This window comes from Fusarium sambucinum, chromosome II, assembly GCF_050947815.1.
Source record: "Fusarium sambucinum isolate potato_lamoka chromosome II, whole genome shotgun sequence".
NCBI classification, from domain to species: Eukaryota; Fungi; Ascomycota; class Sordariomycetes; order Hypocreales; family Nectriaceae; genus Fusarium; species Fusarium sambucinum.
Window position 1 is genome coordinate 4,119,127 of NC_139293.1, and position 17,357 is coordinate 4,136,483.

The following is a 17,357-nucleotide window of genomic DNA, read 5'->3' on the forward strand; positions in this document are numbered from 1 at the left end:
AGTGGTAGACTAGTCTCAATATAGTAGGAGCACTTCTTGGCCATGCAAGAATAGCGGATGAGGACGCTGACAAATTGGACTGAAGGATGAACTTTACTTGTGCCATCGTTGGAAGAATAAATACAACTTTGCAGTCTATCTAAAGATCTGATTAAACAGGTGTAACTATGAATTTTATCATTGTATCTAATCCAGGTCAACGAGCCTCTGCCAAGACAACCCGCCGAGTCCATTCTCATGCTGCTCGCATCGCTCATGCAAAAACTCGGAGAAGGCATGTGGCAGAATACAATATTGTCAAGGCGGGACGCAAAAACGATGATAGCTGCGATGACCCGGGACCAAAAGACACATGGGAACAATTAGATAAACCATCAATTGCAGTCCCACGTATTCTGTCTGGTGATTTCCAATCGGATGGGATTTGCCGTCTTCGTCAGCATCTCTCGTCCATGGAACACTTTGTTTTGAACCACTGTAAGTCATGCGTAGGGTAGATGTTCGGTATTGATGTCTACGACACTAAACCATGTTGCAGACATACAAACGGTCCTACCCGCCCAAATATCCTACTGTCCTGTAGTCATGGGCCTAAAAGAGAAGGTCATGGATATAAGAAGCCACTGGATGTCCTTTGTTGCCAGTGATCCCATTATCCTTCGAGGATTTCTGCTTGCCGCATGCCGTCATCTATCTTTGATCGAACTACAAGATGGCTTTGCTGATATGGCTATCCGGTACAAACTACGTTATCTGCGAGGCGTGCAAGAGTCCATGTTTATAGATGAATCATCCTCGCGACGAAAAGCTGTATCGATGACTATCGTGTTGTCTTTCGACGAAGTAAGTGCAATTTCTCTTGGACAGACACACAAGAGATACTCATATCATATAGGTCATGTGTGGAAACCATTCGATGGCTGCGAGGCACGTATTAGGAGCTATCAGCATGATAGATGCGGCCGGGGGTATCGAGGCTCTAGGGTTGAACGACGTGGTTCGATACATTCTCTGCAGTCTCCTTTTTGGGAAGAGACTGATGGATCGCAATAGCGAGCTGTTTCTTATGACAAAGTCTTTGACACCTGATTCCATATGGCCGTAATCTAATTCCAACGATAATGTCTTCGTACCCTGAACGGTTTTGCTTTGTGAATCTGTTCACATTGCACTCGACAGCAGTAGTAAAGGCGAAACGTGTTATCTAGCTGCAATTTGGATTGGCATGCAGAGCGCTAAGCGAATAAGGTAATCAAGGTTAAAAAAAATGCATATTTGTTTATTTGGGTGGCGGTGAAACATTTCTAGGGATCGTGTGAGACCGTCTGAAATGACTCTTGCGCCACAAATCACCGCGCGATGTCCCGACCAAGAGGAGGACCGAAAGTCCGAAAACAGAGTCCATTCTAGAACCAATCTAAGTAGGTTCAGTATTGAATTTGATTTAATCATCTCACAATAATTTGATTATTGTGCCCCCTTGATCTCAGCCAGCTGACTCGAAGAAGCAGACAAGCTTTGCCCAGGCGGCAATGCACTGGTTCAAAGACATCATCACAAGCCTCAGTGTGATCTAGCGGTAAGTCTTTTGGGATGAGATGGCTGGGCCCTTATTGAACCTTTGTACAGTCTCAAAGAGATGCATGTTTCTTTATCCCAAGGTCAGGCGAAGCTAGATAGGTTCAACTTGCAAGCTAAAAAGTCTGGGCATCGGCTTTCGGCAAGCCTCTTTCTACTCGAGGCATGAAGTGGTATTGCTTTATGGACTCCAATTGGGTAGTTCTTTAGGGTGAATTGAGGTTAAAGCGAGGTTCCGAGACAATGTCTCATTCTCCCTTCAGCTGTAAAAATGACAGTAACCTTGTGACTGTGGCGGTGAATTCCCTTCTCAAAACATTTTCGACCGTTGAAAGCCAAGAGAAACTGTACTCGGAATTCTGTTGTGAATGCATCTGTTGATTCAGGCCATTCATCTATCACACCAAGTATTGATCTGCCAAGCCGGCGACCATAGAATTATCCGTCTTCAATTCCCTATCAATTTTAACACATTCTTGACACAAATACGAGGTTAGAGGAAGCCAACGCATCTGATATCCACTGCTAAAATATGCATGACTGAAACATTATCGAGGGGCATGTCTCTCTAGAGTGGTAAATCCCTCTCCCAAGTTGACCGCCTCCCTGGAAGCGCTCTATAGTCTAGCACTTTGATCCGGGGAAATGTCGAATTTCCCCAATTCCAAAGCCCCCTTCCCCAGATTCCAGAACGGGTCTATTGTGTCTGGAGAGGCGAGGAAGGGACCAGAGCTAGCATTCGACACGGGTTCAAAGGGGTCCTTGAGTTGGACAAATCGAGTATAAGAAGGTCCTCAACTTCCCTCCAAATCAGTTCTTCAGCACAACCAGCATCACTCTTTTACAGCTCGGTTGCGACTGCCACTCTTTACTAACCCACTCGACATTCACTCTTTTCTGCAATTTGTTTTTTACCCAACTTAATACACTCTCTTTCCCCTGATCCCGGTCTCAGTCTTCCAAGATGAGATACTCCCACACTCTGTCCGGTCTTTTGACCGTGGCTATGAGTGCCACTGGCCTCGCCCAGATGACTCCCATTCCCACTACGGATATGACCACTACCAGTGGCGGCATGAACGTGCCTACCTCGGTTACCAGTGCCCTGCCCGACACCGTCACTGACACCACCACCTCGACTGGTACCATGACCACCATGGTCAAGCCCACCAAGACCGCCAGCCCCGAGGTCTGCTGCTACGAGTGTACCACCGTTTATGACGAGTGCTGTGCCATCCCCGGCGCTGACATTGCCATCTGCAAGAAGTCTTACACTGTTTGCCTGGGCTACAACCCATGGGACATTGTTCCCTACGTCAAGCCCTCTGTGTGCAAGCACGAGCCTTACCCCCCCAAGCACGACGATGGCAAGTGCGTTTGTGGCACTGGCAGCTGCTTCACCCCTGATATCTGCGCCTACGAATGTACCACCGTCTACGACCAGTGCTGTGCCGTTCCTGGCGCTGACATCGCTATCTGCAAGGAGAAGTACACTGTCTGCCTCGGTTACAACCCATGGGGTGTTGTTCCTTACACCAAGCCCTCCGTCTGTAAGCATGAGAAGCAGTACTACATTGACTACGAATCCAAGTATGACGAGCACTACTTCTACGAGAAGTACAGCTCTTACTACGAGTCTGGTCACTACTCTTCCTCTTCTTACTCCACTTCGTCTTACCACGAGGGTTACTACACTGCTGAATACTGCTGCCTTGAGTGCACTACCATCTACGATGAGTGCTGTGCTATCCCCGGTGCCGATATCGCTATCTGCAAGGAGAAGTACACTGTCTGCCTCGGCTACAGCCCCTTCGACATTGTCCCTTACACCAAGCCCTCTGTCTGCAAGCACGAAGAGTCTTACTACAAGGAGTACGAGACCAGCCACGGAAAGGACTACTACAACTCCAAGTACGACAACTACGGCCACAAGGAGATCGAGATCACTGTTGAGGAGTGCTGTGTTGAGTGCACTACTATCTACGATGAGTGCTGCCTGAAGGGTGACATTGAGGTCTGCAAGAAGGAGTACACTGTCTGCCTCGGTTACAACCCATGGGATGTTGTCCCCTACGTCAAGCCCACTGTCTGCAAGTACGAGAACTCTGGCTCCAAGTCTAAGGGCGACACTGGCTACAACGGCAAGGGTAACGACTCTGGCTACAACGGCAAGGGTAGCGACTCTGGCTACAACGGCAAGGGTAACGACTCTGGCTACAACGGCAAGGGTAACGACTCTGGCTACAACGGCAAGGGTAACGACTCTGGCTACCACGGTTCCAAGTCTGGCTCTGAGGAGGAGTGCTGTGTTCAGTGCACCACTGTTTACGATGAGTGCTGCTCCATTGATGGCCACGACATCGAGACCTGCAAGAGCGAGTACACCGTCTGCCTCGGTTACAGTCCCTTCGATGTTACCCCCTACGTTAAGCCTACTGTTTGCAAGCACGGAGACAACTCTGGCTCCAAGTCTAAGGGCGACACTGGCTACAACGGCAAGGGTGGCGACTCTGGCTACGACTCCAAGACCGGTGGTGACAAGTCCGACAGCAACAGCAAGTCCAAGGGCGACACTGGCTACAACGGTTCCAAGTCTGGCTCTGATGAGGAGTGCTGTGTTCAGTGCACCACTGTCTACAAGGCCTGCTGCGATGCTTCCGGTGCCATCATCGAGACCTGCAAGGAGGCTTACACCGTCTGCCTCGGCTACAACCCATGGGACGTTGTTCCCTTCGTTGAGCCTTCTGTGTGCAAGCACGGAAAGCCTTCCGGTGATGACGTTGTCATCGTCTCTGGCGGTGACCGTGTTCGCCCCGTTCTGGCTCTCATTGCCGTCGGTGCCTTTGCTCTCCTCTGTTAGTATTTCCCCCACCCCCAACTCCAGTACCACCTTAGACTAACACCTTTCCAGAAATGCATCGTGCATGACCGAGTGTGCGCACACTTTTCGCTTCGAAGTTCTATTTCCACTCCGTTGCTATTGGGGCTCCTGCGACTTCACTTCTTACCTTCTTAGTGGGCAGCCTGTTCTGTGCAGTGGATATTTACCTTATTATCTTTCATGATCTTATGTATTATGGGTGCCTTTGTCGAATATGTCGGCCTAAAATAGTTTACGATAGACACGTATGTAATATCGACGACTGGATGGAGATTCTCTGATTGATGGCTTCGGGCTTTGGGCTTTGGGGAACGAGTTGTATTCCATAGTCTTTAGACTTTGTGTTCAGAGGTCAATTTACTTCTCTATCATCTACTCTACATCTTGCTTGAATGATCAATTGCCTGACGCATTTGCTTTGTTCATTTCCTTTTACTTTTTTCTAGCCATTTCCCCCCAATCCCTACCCCTGCTCCGAGTCTGCCAATGTAACTGTAACGCGTAAGAAAGTCAATTTCACCCTTTGGGCACGATGCATCTGACCACAAACTATGTATAGAGTAACGCTACCAAGTTACATAGTGGAAAAATTGCATATTGGGGGACCATGAAACTTGTGTACCCCGGATTTCCTAGAGTGCATGTGGAAAATATTAATCCACCAAGTAAATGCCTCTGTTCGTGATCCAAACGGACTATAAGTCGATCGATATAACCCTGCTATGCTTGTTTAAGTCGACTGCTATGGGGAAACGGCAGTGGGCTTGAAACGGTTGAAACCAACTGCGGAGGTTTACACTCCGGGGGACACAGGCTAACCCCCAGATTGAGGCAGCATTGATCCTGGACAAAATGGCCTCGTATTTTCTTGAACGGCTTTTCTCCACCAATCATTTAAAATGACTACCACGCTGCGTTTAAGGTTTAGGGCTGCACTCTACTATACATGCGGATGTACCGGGAGACGTAAATATCAGGGGTTTTGCACACGGCCATGATATATAAGTACTGCATCGGCCTTTGTCACTTTGGATCAACCACTGGCCTGCCTTGATCCCTTCTGACATACACATCATCATGAAGCTCTTTGCAACTCTCAACTTCGTTACTGCGGCACTGGCTGCCAGCCGAACGACGGCGCCCAGCGGATGTATCACAGTCAAGAAGGGAGGTCAATTCGGTACCATCCAGTCTGCGGTAAACTCTCTGTCAACCACTGCCTCAGGAACACAATGTATCTTCATCGACCAGGGAACCTACAACGAACAGGTTCTTGTTCCTGCACGCAGCGCCCAGCTGACCATGTACGGATACACCACCGATACAAGCGGCTATGCTGGTAACAAGGTCACCATCACGGCGAAAAAAAGCCAAGCAGATGGCCTCAACAACGACGGAAGTGCCACGCTTCGCGTTAAGGCTACGAACTTCAAGCTGTACAACGTCAACGTTGCCAACACTTATGGAAAGGGCAGCCAGGCTGTCGCTCTGAGCGCGTACGCAGACAGCGGATACTAGTAAGTATAATCTACTGTGATCATTGGGGAGCCTCTCTAACTTTGCTAAAGTGGTGTCGCTCTCACTGGGTTCCAAGATACCCTCCTCGCCAACGAGGGATACCAGTTGTACTCCAAGTGTATGATCGCTGGTGCTACTGACTTTATCTTTGGTCAGCGCGCGTCTGTCTGGTTTGAGAAGAACGACCTTCGCGTTGTCTCTGCCTCTGTCGGCTACATCACTGGTAAGTCCAGCAACAGAAGGTTTTGGAAAATACCGCTAACAAATGTAGCCAACGGCCGAGACTCTGACTCCAACATGTCCAACTATGTCTTCAACAACTGCAACATCGCCGCTGCTGCCGGTAACAATGTCGCTAATGGCGCTTACTACCTCGGCAGACCCTGGAGGCAGTACGCTCGTGTGACATTCCAAAAGACCAGCATGAGCGCTGTCATCCATCCTGCCGGATGGTCGATTTGGAACAAGGGTGAAGAGAACACTGCCCATGTCCAGTTCAATGAGTTCGGCAACACAGGTGCTGGTTCTACCGGTGCCCGTGCTTCGTTCTCCAAGAAGCTGAGCTCTGCTGTTTCTATCTCCACTGTTCTTACATCAAGCTACGCTTCCAAGGGATTCTATGATGCTTCTTACATGTAACTACGTCAACTGTCGAGCAAAGCTGGATGGTTACTCTTCTAGAGCGATCCTGAGATGCCCTCATTCACTGTACATATTGAAAGTCATTGACACGATTGGTTTCTAAAGCTTGGTCATATAAATTAAACTACTATACATTTCAATTCTTAGATCATTGAAATATTATTCATCAATGTTATTTGCGTTGGCCGCGTCATATCATTTATTTGAAACGAGGCTTCGTATAATCAATTCCTATCAACTGGGTTTTCGGAGCAAAATCTTCCGCAGAAAAATGTTCCAGATAAAATGCATATAAAAAGAAGAAAAAAACATTTTCTGTTTCAACAGGTTTAATGAATAGTCATAGGCCTACTCGTAACTTCCTTAAATAAGTGGACTGGACTGAAGTCAGTATAGGTACCTAGGGACGAAGTATCCTTGTCAATCCTTTTGCCATAGGTTACTTGTTCTCCCAGAATAACACCACGTCAACGACTAATGGCTATTCAAATCGATATTGGTGGCACCTTTTTGGGCTTATAACCCTATTGTTTAACAGCGTGTTTATAACTAACGAGGATTCATCAAGGCTAGAAGGGGCCTTAGTTGTCATGGCTCATAAGTCATGCACAAGCAACGTGGAGGTTGCGATGTCGGACAGAGTCCAGTCCCGACAAAGTTAATGTCAAGGCAGCTATCTATCTCTATCAGCTAGACAATAATGTCCCCCGCATAAACTTATGATACTGACTATAAAAGGTAACCATAAACAGAAGGTGTCGATGGTGACAAATTCTAGCCTCCGCCCTTTAGAGACTAGACCCACTACGCCCAATATCGACATCCGCCCTTGCAAGACATAATGCAGACACTTCAATTTCTCCCAGAGAACAACATATTAAACGGACCGTACACTACAAATTCTGTTGTGGGCTAGTACATAATCCACTTGTAGGCATTGAGTAGCTCACATGTTCTCTCAAGGCGTGACTATCAAAACTAGATCAACGCCAGAAAATCGAGATGCATACAACAACAAACATGGCAAGGTATGGCTTTCCCCATGGTCATGTTCAGTAACTGGGGTAAAAACAATATTGTCGTTTCTGACAAGCTATTATCTAATGGTAATTGTATTTGAGCTCAATGACTCCACTAAATCCGCCTTTCAACGACAAGATGGTCAACCACTCCTGGGTATTGAGAGTCTTCGGACATGATAGTCGCCTCTACATCTTGATGGGGTCCGACTTTCGCTATGTCGCTGGAACCGAAAAGCATAAAGGAATGATTCATTCCACTTGTCCCTTTGGTTGCTTGTTCTTCTTTTGGCAGACACGTCTCTATATGGATCACGATGGATTTGCACATTAAATCAGACCCTCAACACGAGGCCAACGAGTCAGCGCCCTCAACCAAATCTCTTCAAAACGGCCCCGAAGCCACTGGCACAGAACTTGAAAGAGCTCTTCATGGCCGCCATCTCCAGTTCATCGCCATAGGCGCTGCCGTTGGCACAGGCCTTTTTATCGGAACAGGAAATGCCTTGGCAACAGCTGGTCCTGTATCGCTTCTTATTGCCTTCATCTTTGTTGGGACCCTCCTGTTTTCCGTCATGACAGCTCTTGGTGAAATGGCAGCATATATCCCTGTGGCGGGCGCTTTTACTACGTACGCGACGCGCTTTCTCGATCCCACATTTGGCTTCGCTATGGGCTGGATTTACTGGTTCAGCTGGACAATCACTTTTGCTCTTGAATTGACAGCGGCTGGCTTGATTATCCAATACTGGGAGAAGGATCTCAATATCGGAATCTGGATCGCTGTCTTTTGGGTACTCTTCACAGCAGCCAATTTTATGCCTGTTCGTTGGTTCGGAGAATTTGAGATGTGGTTCTCTAGCATCAAAGTCGTCACGATCATCGGGTTTATCATATTTTCAATATGCGTCAACGCAGGTGTAGGAGACCAAGGGTATCTCGGATTCAAATACTGGAAAGACCCTGGTGCGTTCAATGAGCACATTGTTGAAGGCGATATTGGACGATTTGTTGGCTTCTGGTCGGTTTTGATTACCGCAGGCTTCAGCTATCAGGGGTCCGAGTTGGTGGCTATCGGGGCCGGCGAAACAAAAGATCCCCGAAAGACAATTCCTTCAGCGATGCGCTGGACCTTTTGGGGAGTGTTTTCGATATTCATCGCCACCGTCTTCTTTCTCGGTTTGAATATTCCTTCAACTGAAAAAGGCCTCCTTAGTGAATCACACGACGCCTCAGCATCCCCTCTTGTCATCGTCGCCCAGCTGGCCGGAGTTCCTATTCTGCCATCGATTCTCAATGCAGTGCTATTGACTGCAGTTTTGACTGCTGCCAACTCGGATGTTTATTCCAGTAGCCGAATCCTGATCTCTCTTGCCGACTCGGGCCATGCACCTGGATTTTTGAAGAAGACAAACCGATTTGGAACGCCATACAATGCCGTCGGTGTCTGCGCAGCGGTTGGGTTTTTGTCGTTCCTCAACCTGTCAAACAACGGCACAGTTGTGTTCAACTGGTTCCTGAGCATTACCTCTGTTGCAGGGTTTATTGCCTGGGCCATCATTTCGCTATGTCATATCCGATTCATGAAGGCTCTTTCGCTTCAAGGCATTCCTCGTACTAGTCTACCTTATGTCGCCCCTCTGCAGCCATATCTATCTTGGTATGGTTTGTTTTTTAGCTCTCTGATCATAATCACTAGTGGATTTGAGGTATTCATCGAGTGGGATACCAGCAAGTTCTTTACGAACTACATCAGCTTGATTTTGTTCCTTGTCATGGTTATTGGTCACAAGTTGTTCTTCAGAACCAAGACTGTGCCACTGAATGAGATGGATCTTATTACCGGAAGCGAACTATAATTAAAATCGTATTTACACTGCCGAATGCTTGTTAATAAAATTCAATTTATTTATTTTTAGCATTTTTATTTCTGTACACGCGTCATTAACAATCTCCCCTGATAACTTTCTTTTCCTATCTCTGTTGTCTGTTCGAGCTACCATGAGACTTGAGTGTCCACCAGTGGGGTTCTGATACGATACCACCAATCAACGCGACGCATCTCAGCCGAAGATGCCGATGCTGAATAAGCAATTTCGGCCTGGTATCTCCCATCAGATTGGGTTTAGATCTGTTTGCTTCTTGACAACAAGTCACAAACATCAAAGATCCTGCTTGACGGGACGGTATTGGGATGTTTGGGGGCGCGTTGACTCAAATGACTGCACAAAAACAGCTGTTGCTGCTCAGTCTTGCCAGCGTCTTTACTACTGCTGTTTCGGAAGCGTCGGGCCTGAACCGATGCCCCGATTATGTTGCTAGTCATGGTGAGTTACATCGCGAATTCTTTCTTCACCAAAATTGATAAATCTCGCAGCGCCCTTAGTATGGCTTCACTCGGAAGATCGCTTCATGCCGAGCGATCTCGCAGCTCACATCTCCAACACAATCCCCAAACTTGATGGGCAGCCAATCAGCGGTCCATCTTCACTTGATCTAGAGAATCTTGGACATCTCAATGGCTATGGTGGTGAAGAAGTTGCTCTTACTTCCAAGGAGGACCCTTTGACATACCCATCTTGGATTTTGGGCGAGGCTCCTGATGTTAACGGGCAAATCCACGATTCTGTGCCATGCGCCGTCATTTTGGTAGAGAAAAGTGACATGGACGTCGACGCTTTCTACTTTTACTTCTATTCGTTCAACGAGGGACCAAATATCACTCAAGTCCTGGAGCCAATAAATCACTACGTTGCAGGCGAGAACCTATCATCCGGGATACACTTTGGTGATCATGTTGGAGATTGGTTAGTAAATCCGCATTGACATAGAGATCAAACTGACGCTTTTCCCCAGGGAACACAACATGGTTAGGTTCCATAACGGTACCCCTGTTGGTGTATACTATAGCCAGCACGTCGACGGCGTTGGACTCAAGTGGGATGACTCAAGGGTCAACATAACCGATGGTAGAGTACGTGAACCGTAACCGCTATTGGATCCTTGGAATTCTACTAACTGAAGTCCTAGCCTGTGGTATACAGCGCCCTCGGTTCTCATGCTAATTATCTGGCCGAAGGGTAAGTGTGTCCTTAACTCAGTTTGCAACCAATACTAATAGCACAGGCATCAACTTCACAACGCAGCCATGTTCGACTACTGCGATAAGGGCAAGATATGGGACCCAGTCCTGTCAGCCTACTTCTACCGCTTCAATCCCGACACATTCACCATTACACCGATAATATCACCTATGCAGCCATCCGCGACAGAACCTGCTCAAAACCTGACCTCGTGGTTTGACTTCATCGGCCACTGGGGAGATATCAAGTATCCAGACTCTGATCCTCGCCAGGAAACAGTTCCTCATTTCGGCCTCAAGCGTTTCAATTCTGGACCTAACGGTCCGCGCTTCAAGCATCTTGTTCGCAAGGGCCTTGTACGAGACCACCCTCGAAAGATGGGTTGGAAAGAATGGGGTGTTGGTGTCTTCATGGCGTGGTATCCCTGCTGTATCAGAGGTTGGAGGCTGTGGAGATCGATGGGCATAATGGCGGTCCTGATGTCAGCATTTGTGCTTGCAATCATATTTGCAATCAGGAAGTATAAGAGTTGGAGGCAGAGGATGGCCTATACCAAGTTGGGTGGAGATGATATAGCTATGAATGAGATGGGGGGTCAGGAGGAGTCTTTGGAATCGTCAGATTCGAATAGCGACGACGAAGATGATTATAGACGAGATAGATACGAGGCGATGCTGAGAGGATAGATAGATCAATCCCTGCTTATCTGCAATAGAAATTCCATTTATAGTCTATAGTTTCTTGCCCGCCATGTGGATAGTGCTAGATAAAAATAATTTAGCTGCATCGTCAACCTAATCGATAGACATGCCCTGCAACAGTCCAGATTTATAAACAACAAAAAGAACATACAACAGCGGGGATTCGCTGGTCGTCACCGACCCAACTACTAATCCGCCCCTTACCAGCTTGACTATGGGAGAGCGGACGGGATCCCGTATTTTCTGGTAGGTATGGTCGTATGTATAAGACAAGAGACTTAATACATTATATATACTAAGCTAGTTTGCTCTTTCATGACCATTTTCTGTCTTCTGTCTCATTGAGCTTATCCACATTAACTTTGAGAGAATGGCGATGTTTGCTGTACCGAGTGAACGGTCCGATCCTCTATTCGAAATCTTATTCGTGATTCATCATATATAATACGATTTCTATTAGTTCTGTAGAGATCACGGGGCTTTTGTTAGTGGATTTATTTGCGCCATGTGATGTGGTTTGAGAGGTACCCCAGATTCAATACTGACCAAGCGAATGAGGGTGACAAACATTAGGATCCAGGATCCACAGGTTTCCTCCCAGTTTGAGGGACGTCTAACGTTAAATAGAAGCGACATACAGCACTTCTTTTTCTGAAAAGAAAAGAACTTCCGTATACTGTAGATTGGAATAGGTATACCTGGTTAAGATTCGACGGTTATGCATGTTGTAGTATTTTGGGTTATCCGTCTTATTTGAAGCTGTGATCTGGGAATTTACCAAGACTCAGCTTAAATATACCCTAACCACAGTCATTGTCACTAGTTTTGACTACCGATTCACCGTATCAATTGACATGACACAGTAAAGGGCGTTGGATTGCGGGGTCTACCGCTTGGATATCGTCGGCTCGGCTTCAACAAAGATAAGCCGCGGGCGATCTGCAACCGTAACCCCGCATGACATGATGACTTGGAGACGCTTATCAGGTCTTTGAATAACTTCGTAATAAAGACCTCCGACTTTCATACCTCAACTAGACATCTTCACATAAATTTCATTGTAAGCACCAACTAACTTCAGTCATTAAACACCCAAAGCTAACCCTTCACTAGATCGTCATAGACTAACCAAGACAAGATGGCAAGCTACAAAGAAACAGTAGCTGCAGTACTGCAGCAAAGAGATATCGGTCTTGCCAAGGTTGAGCCCAAGCTGCAAGGAATCCCAGATGAGCTCCCCCTCAACTCACGAGACCTCCCCAAAGCAGTCTTGACTGCACGCGAGATAGAGATCACCGAAAAGTACTCTGTCATAAGACTTTTAGACGTCCTCCGGAAGAGAGAAATCAAGGTGGAAGAAGTAACTCGTGCGTTCTTGCGGAGAGCTGCGTTAGCTCAAGTTGCGGTATGTAATATCCATTAAAGACAGTATGCAGTACTGACAACGGTGGTGTTAGACCAACTGCCTGGTCACTCTCATGTGGGACGAAGCTATTGAACGAGCCAAATATCTTGATTCTTTACCTGAACCCAAAGGCATGCTCTTTGGTCTGCCAATTTCGGCCAAGGAACATCACGGCATGGTTGGGAAGAATGTGACGACCCATGCGTCTTTTGTAGCATGGATCAACAAGGCTCATGGATCCAACCTTCTTTACGACAATCTGTATGACGAAGGATGTGTCTTTTACGTACGAACCACACAGCCTCAGACGATCATGCATCTTGAAACGAGTAGCACCATATATGGACGAACTGTAAACCCATTCAACCGCGATTTGACGTCTGGCGGTAGCAGCGGGGGCGAAGGAGCCCTCATTGGATTCCGAGGAAGTATTCTGGTAAGCGGCTTCCCTGTCAAGCATATATTTGCGCTGACATTAATAGGGTGTTGGCGGAGATATTGGTGGTAGTATTCGTTGTCCAGCAGCCCATAACGGAATCTATGGTTTCAAGTGAGCGCCCTCAGATCGATTTGGCATCAATATATGCTGATACAGTCACAGACCGACTCTCAAGCGAATCTCCACCATGGGTGCACGATCAATCATGATTGGAAAAGAAACTGTGTCTTCTACAGGAGGTCCGATGGCTGTCGACCGCGAGTCGCTTGAGCTTTTTATGAAGGTAGCCCTGGCATCCAAACCATGGCTCATCGATCCTTCTCTTACCGCCAAGGAGTGGACACCATACAAATTCGATCGGCCTCTGAAGATTGCCATTCAATGGTGGGATGGTGTCGTCCAGCCCCATCCGCCAATGACCAGAGCTTTGAGAGAAGTGGCAGAGGCTTGTCGCAAAGCTGGCCACCAAGTCATAGACTGGGACTGTGAACCTCTGGACCATGCAAAGGGTTGGGAAATCCTCTCAGCATTATACTGGCCTGATGGAGGAAAGCAAGCATTGGATCTTCTCGAAGCAGCCGGGGAGCCTGTTCTTCCTCTGACAAAGTTCATTATAGAACAGCCAAGCGTGAAGAACATGAACATGCACGAGTTGTGGGAGGTAAGTGAAACTTTGACAGTTCAGCTAAACATTTACTAACGTTTGATTCAGCTTTGCACTAAGCGAGAAGACTACCGCGCCGCATATGCTCGCGCCTGGTCCTATACGGGCAACGACGACGGTAGAGAAGTCGATGTCATTTTGTGCCCACCTTATTTCGGAGCGGCATCTCCCCATGAACAGTCACGTTACTGGGGATATACCGCTCACTGGAACCTACTGGACTAGTAAGTTAATACCTTTGAGACGCAGGTAACTCGCTGACATTACCGCAGCCCTGCAGCAGTTTTCCCAGTCACAACAGTTGATCCCTCTAAGGATCCTAAGGATGTCAACTATGTCCCCAAGAACAATGATGATAAATTTGTATACGATCAGTACGACCCTGAGACATTTGCCGGTATGCCAATCAGTCTGCAGATTGTTGGGCGAAGGCAATATGATGAGAAGGTTCTTGCTGCACTTGAAGAGATCGAGCACGCCATGGGAAGAGTGTAATCTCGACTAGGCTTCAGAGCCCCATATACCAGGTTTGCTTTAGAAGGTTCATAACTCTACTGGTAATTGTTTATCCCGTGTCACGGTATACCGATACTTTGTTAGTTGTGTTTAAAGAAATGCTATTTGAAGTATAATTTTAAATTCGAAAGGGCCTTGTTGGCAAGGCATCGAAATTCCCGGTAGCTTCTGAGAGTACCCCAGTCCCTGATGAAGGATTTATGTGAGAATGACAGAGTCAGCCCTAACACACGAGCTATAGCCAATAATCCAAGCAATACGCCTAAAATATAGCTCTCTGTTCAGCAGGGGTCTTATCACTTGTTCTATTCGGGCAATTCTCACATAAGACGGCATTCGGCGGTTCCCCGAGGTCTTTATTAGTAATCATCAGCCTGTAAGATAGAGACAAGTTGGCTAGATGACTGGACTAATAAATAACATAAGTCTCCACGTTGGTTGTCTATTGTTATTTAAAAGACGGCAGTTTGATGTAACCAGTCCTGTATCCACTTCGCCTCTAATCTTGGTCTAAAAACGAATGAACTCGACTTTCGTTCCAGGTCTTTTTTCTTCCTTCATAATCTATCTTGTATACCTTTGTCAAACATGTCTCAACCAAGAACAATCCTGATAACCGGCTGCTCAGATGGCGGCCTTGGCTCTGCGTTGGCACTGGCTCTGAAGCCGCTCGGATGGCGAGTCTTCGGATCAGGTCGAGACCTTTCAAAGTTAAAGGTTCTCCAAGAAGCCGGCATCGAATGCATACAAATGGACGTCAACTCCAATGAGTCCATCTCAAAAGCTACAGACGAGGTCAGGAAACTCACAGGAGGTTCACTGGATGCCCTGGTCAACAATGCCGGTACAGGATACAGCACGCCCATCCTCGATGTCGATTTAGACAAGATCCATGAGGTTTTCGAACTGAATGTCTTTTCAATCATTCGAGTGGCTCGGATCTTCTTACCGCTTTTGATTGCATCTTCGAATGGCGGTATGCTCATCAACAATACGTCTGCCTCAGGGCTACTTGGCGTCGGCACCCCATTCCAAGGCGCTTATGCAGCATCAAAGGCAGCAGCAACCAGCTTGACGGAAAGTTTGAGACTTGAGCTTGAACCGTTTGGTATTCGAGTCATCAACTTGTTGACTGGCGCTGTCAAATCAACATTCTTTGTCAACGCGCTTGGTGCCGAACTCCCGAAAGACTCCATTTACAGCATTGCCAAAGAAGAAATTGAATCAACAATGGCTGGAAATATGCCAGGGATTGTCAAGCCAGATGCCACGACTTGGGCAAAACAAGTTGCCTTTGATCTCAGTCAACCAAAAATACCACATTTAGTCTCCAGAGGTGGCTCAGCAGGGACGGCGCGATACGCTACTCTCTTCCCAATTGGTACTTTTGATAGCCTGATCAAGAAATCTGGAGGTGTTGATGTTCTTGAGCGCAAGTTGGAAGAGCAGAAAGCGGGTTCTAAAACCAAGTAATAGTCCGAAAGAAAACTTGGAGGGATGTATTCTTAGTTTATTGACCATTGAATGATATTTTCCTTCATTATACGCCAGCGTGCATTCTGTATAGATATCCTCTATTGTTCGATGAGACCTCTCATTATCTCGTTACCAATCAAAGAACTTTGACGAGGCAATCTCTCGATGAATTCTATCCCACTACCCCAGTCCTCCAAATCTGCCTCGTCCTCACTACGACACACAAGACCGTCTATAATTCGCACACACCGCTCAAAAGGCAAACATCTGCCAAAGTACGGTCTTCCAAATATGATAGCGGCCTTCAATTCGAAGCCATTGGGTACAAGGTGTTGCTCTCGGCTGTATAAAATTCTCTCCATGAGCCTAGCAAGGACGAGAAAGTTCCTGGCGCTCTTCCGGTAGCATTCCGGAGACAGTCGTTCTCCCAGTGTCGTTACCGCATGCCGCTCAAATGCTGAGGTCAAATAGTCCAGCATCTTTGGATCGTCGAGCGACACCGCGGCAGTGTCCGAATCTACGCAGGGATGAGTTTCCATATTGGTTCCCTTGCTATAGCAAAGCGGTATCCACATGACACCAGCTAAGATCGTTTTGATATTGTGGGAACGTTTTGTTGACGCCAGAAATTGCCATGCGTTCTGTATCCATTTGTTGTCAGGGGGTAACGCACGCAGTGCAGCGAGCGTAGCAACAGCCTGTATGCTTTTCGGAAAATAATTAATCTTCGAAAAGGCTGAAGCGTGAATGGGCATCATCAGAGTCTTGATCCTTTTGTCAATCCATATAGGCTCGAAACTTGGCCGTGGTATCATGGAACAGGACATATGGCTCAGCTCCAAAAATGAGCCTGTTGCCAATGCGACATCCCGAGACTCGGAGCAGGCCCTCAACAAGCTAACTGGGGCGTCTTGCTTCCCAGGGAGCTTGATATTCTTCCTTTCCCTCCATTCCGATGCCCAGATGTTATACGCAGTCTGGGAGTCTTCGTGTGGTAAAGGAAGAGCAGCTTCCCAAATGAGCATACGGATCTCAGGCGGGAACATGGGAAATAAACTGAAGGTTCGAGCTGAGTGCTCATCTTGTTTGGAACACAGGTTACAGAAAGAGCTTTCCATACACATCGCTACGATTTTGATAGTGTGTGAGGGGTTGTGACGAGAAGCAGACTAAAACAAGATGGACGAGTATCAAGACATTAAGAGGGGGGTGTTAACTATATATATACCTGTTGTGCCTTCGAAATTTGGATTCTTTAAATGCACGTCTATAGACTTTAACACTCTGAAAGAGTTTAATACTTATTGTTTATAAAAGAGAATAACAATTTTTAGGGTTCACTATATATGCTCTGTTGTAGGTAGACATCATAACTTGAACGTCTTAAGATTAAGGGTATAAATACCAATAGCCGAGAAAGTCGATCTAAGTTGCA

General features: G+C 47.0%; 8 protein-coding genes across 8 annotated transcripts; 7 read left to right on the forward strand and 1 right to left on the reverse strand.

Annotated features, from left to right (window-relative positions):
- Positions 1–585: 585 nt before the first annotated feature.
- On the forward strand, positions 586–1,105 carry FSST1_008265 (uncharacterized protein; the record flags this gene model as incomplete). The annotated part of the gene is made up of 2 exons (XM_083225132.1): positions 586–843; positions 896–1,105. The coding sequence occupies 2 exons, from the start codon at positions 586–588 to the stop codon at positions 1,103–1,105; spliced, it is 468 nt and encodes a 155-aa protein (XP_083084226.1).
- Positions 1,106–2,542: 1,437 nt separating this feature from the next.
- FSST1_008266 (uncharacterized protein) lies at positions 2,543–4,438 on the forward strand (the record flags this gene model as incomplete). The annotated part of the gene is made up of 1 exon (XM_083225133.1): positions 2,543–4,438. One exon carries the CDS (start codon positions 2,543–2,545, stop codon positions 4,436–4,438), a length of 1,896 nt encoding a protein of 631 aa, XP_083084227.1.
- Positions 4,439–5,536: 1,098 nt separating this feature from the next.
- On the forward strand, positions 5,537–6,616 carry FSST1_008267 (family 8 carbohydrate esterase; the record flags this gene model as incomplete). The annotated part of the gene is made up of 3 exons (XM_083225134.1): positions 5,537–5,976; positions 6,028–6,200; positions 6,249–6,616. The coding sequence occupies 3 exons, from the start codon at positions 5,537–5,539 to the stop codon at positions 6,614–6,616; spliced, it is 981 nt and encodes a 326-aa protein (XP_083084228.1).
- A 1,339-nt stretch (positions 6,617–7,955) lies between these two features.
- Positions 7,956–9,497, forward strand: FSST1_008268 (uncharacterized protein; the record flags this gene model as incomplete). Its single annotated transcript, XM_083225135.1, has 1 exon — positions 7,956–9,497. One exon carries the CDS (start codon positions 7,956–7,958, stop codon positions 9,495–9,497), a length of 1,542 nt encoding a protein of 513 aa, XP_083084229.1.
- Positions 9,498–9,856: 359 nt separating this feature from the next.
- FSST1_008269 (uncharacterized protein) lies at positions 9,857–11,407 on the forward strand (the record flags this gene model as incomplete). Its single annotated transcript, XM_083225136.1, has 5 exons — positions 9,857–9,965; positions 10,016–10,445; positions 10,495–10,612; positions 10,669–10,718; positions 10,765–11,407. The coding sequence occupies 5 exons, from the start codon at positions 9,857–9,859 to the stop codon at positions 11,405–11,407; spliced, it is 1,350 nt and encodes a 449-aa protein (XP_083084230.1).
- Positions 11,408–12,560: 1,153 nt separating this feature from the next.
- FSST1_008270 (uncharacterized protein) lies at positions 12,561–14,425 on the forward strand (the record flags this gene model as incomplete). The annotated part of the gene is made up of 6 exons (XM_083225137.1): positions 12,561–12,827; positions 12,880–13,263; positions 13,310–13,377; positions 13,429–13,927; positions 13,979–14,154; positions 14,203–14,425. The coding sequence occupies 6 exons, from the start codon at positions 12,561–12,563 to the stop codon at positions 14,423–14,425; spliced, it is 1,617 nt and encodes a 538-aa protein (XP_083084231.1).
- A 609-nt stretch (positions 14,426–15,034) lies between these two features.
- Positions 15,035–15,919, forward strand: FSST1_008271 (uncharacterized protein; the record flags this gene model as incomplete). The annotated part of the gene is made up of 1 exon (XM_083225138.1): positions 15,035–15,919. One exon carries the CDS (start codon positions 15,035–15,037, stop codon positions 15,917–15,919), a length of 885 nt encoding a protein of 294 aa, XP_083084232.1.
- A 101-nt stretch (positions 15,920–16,020) lies between these two features.
- On the reverse strand, positions 16,021–17,046 carry FSST1_008272 (2EXR domain-containing protein; the record flags this gene model as incomplete). Its single annotated transcript, XM_083225139.1, has 2 exons — positions 16,021–16,505; positions 16,596–17,046. The coding sequence occupies 2 exons, from the start codon at positions 17,044–17,046 to the stop codon at positions 16,021–16,023; spliced, it is 936 nt and encodes a 311-aa protein (XP_083084233.1).
- Positions 17,047–17,357: the final 311 nt, after the last annotated feature.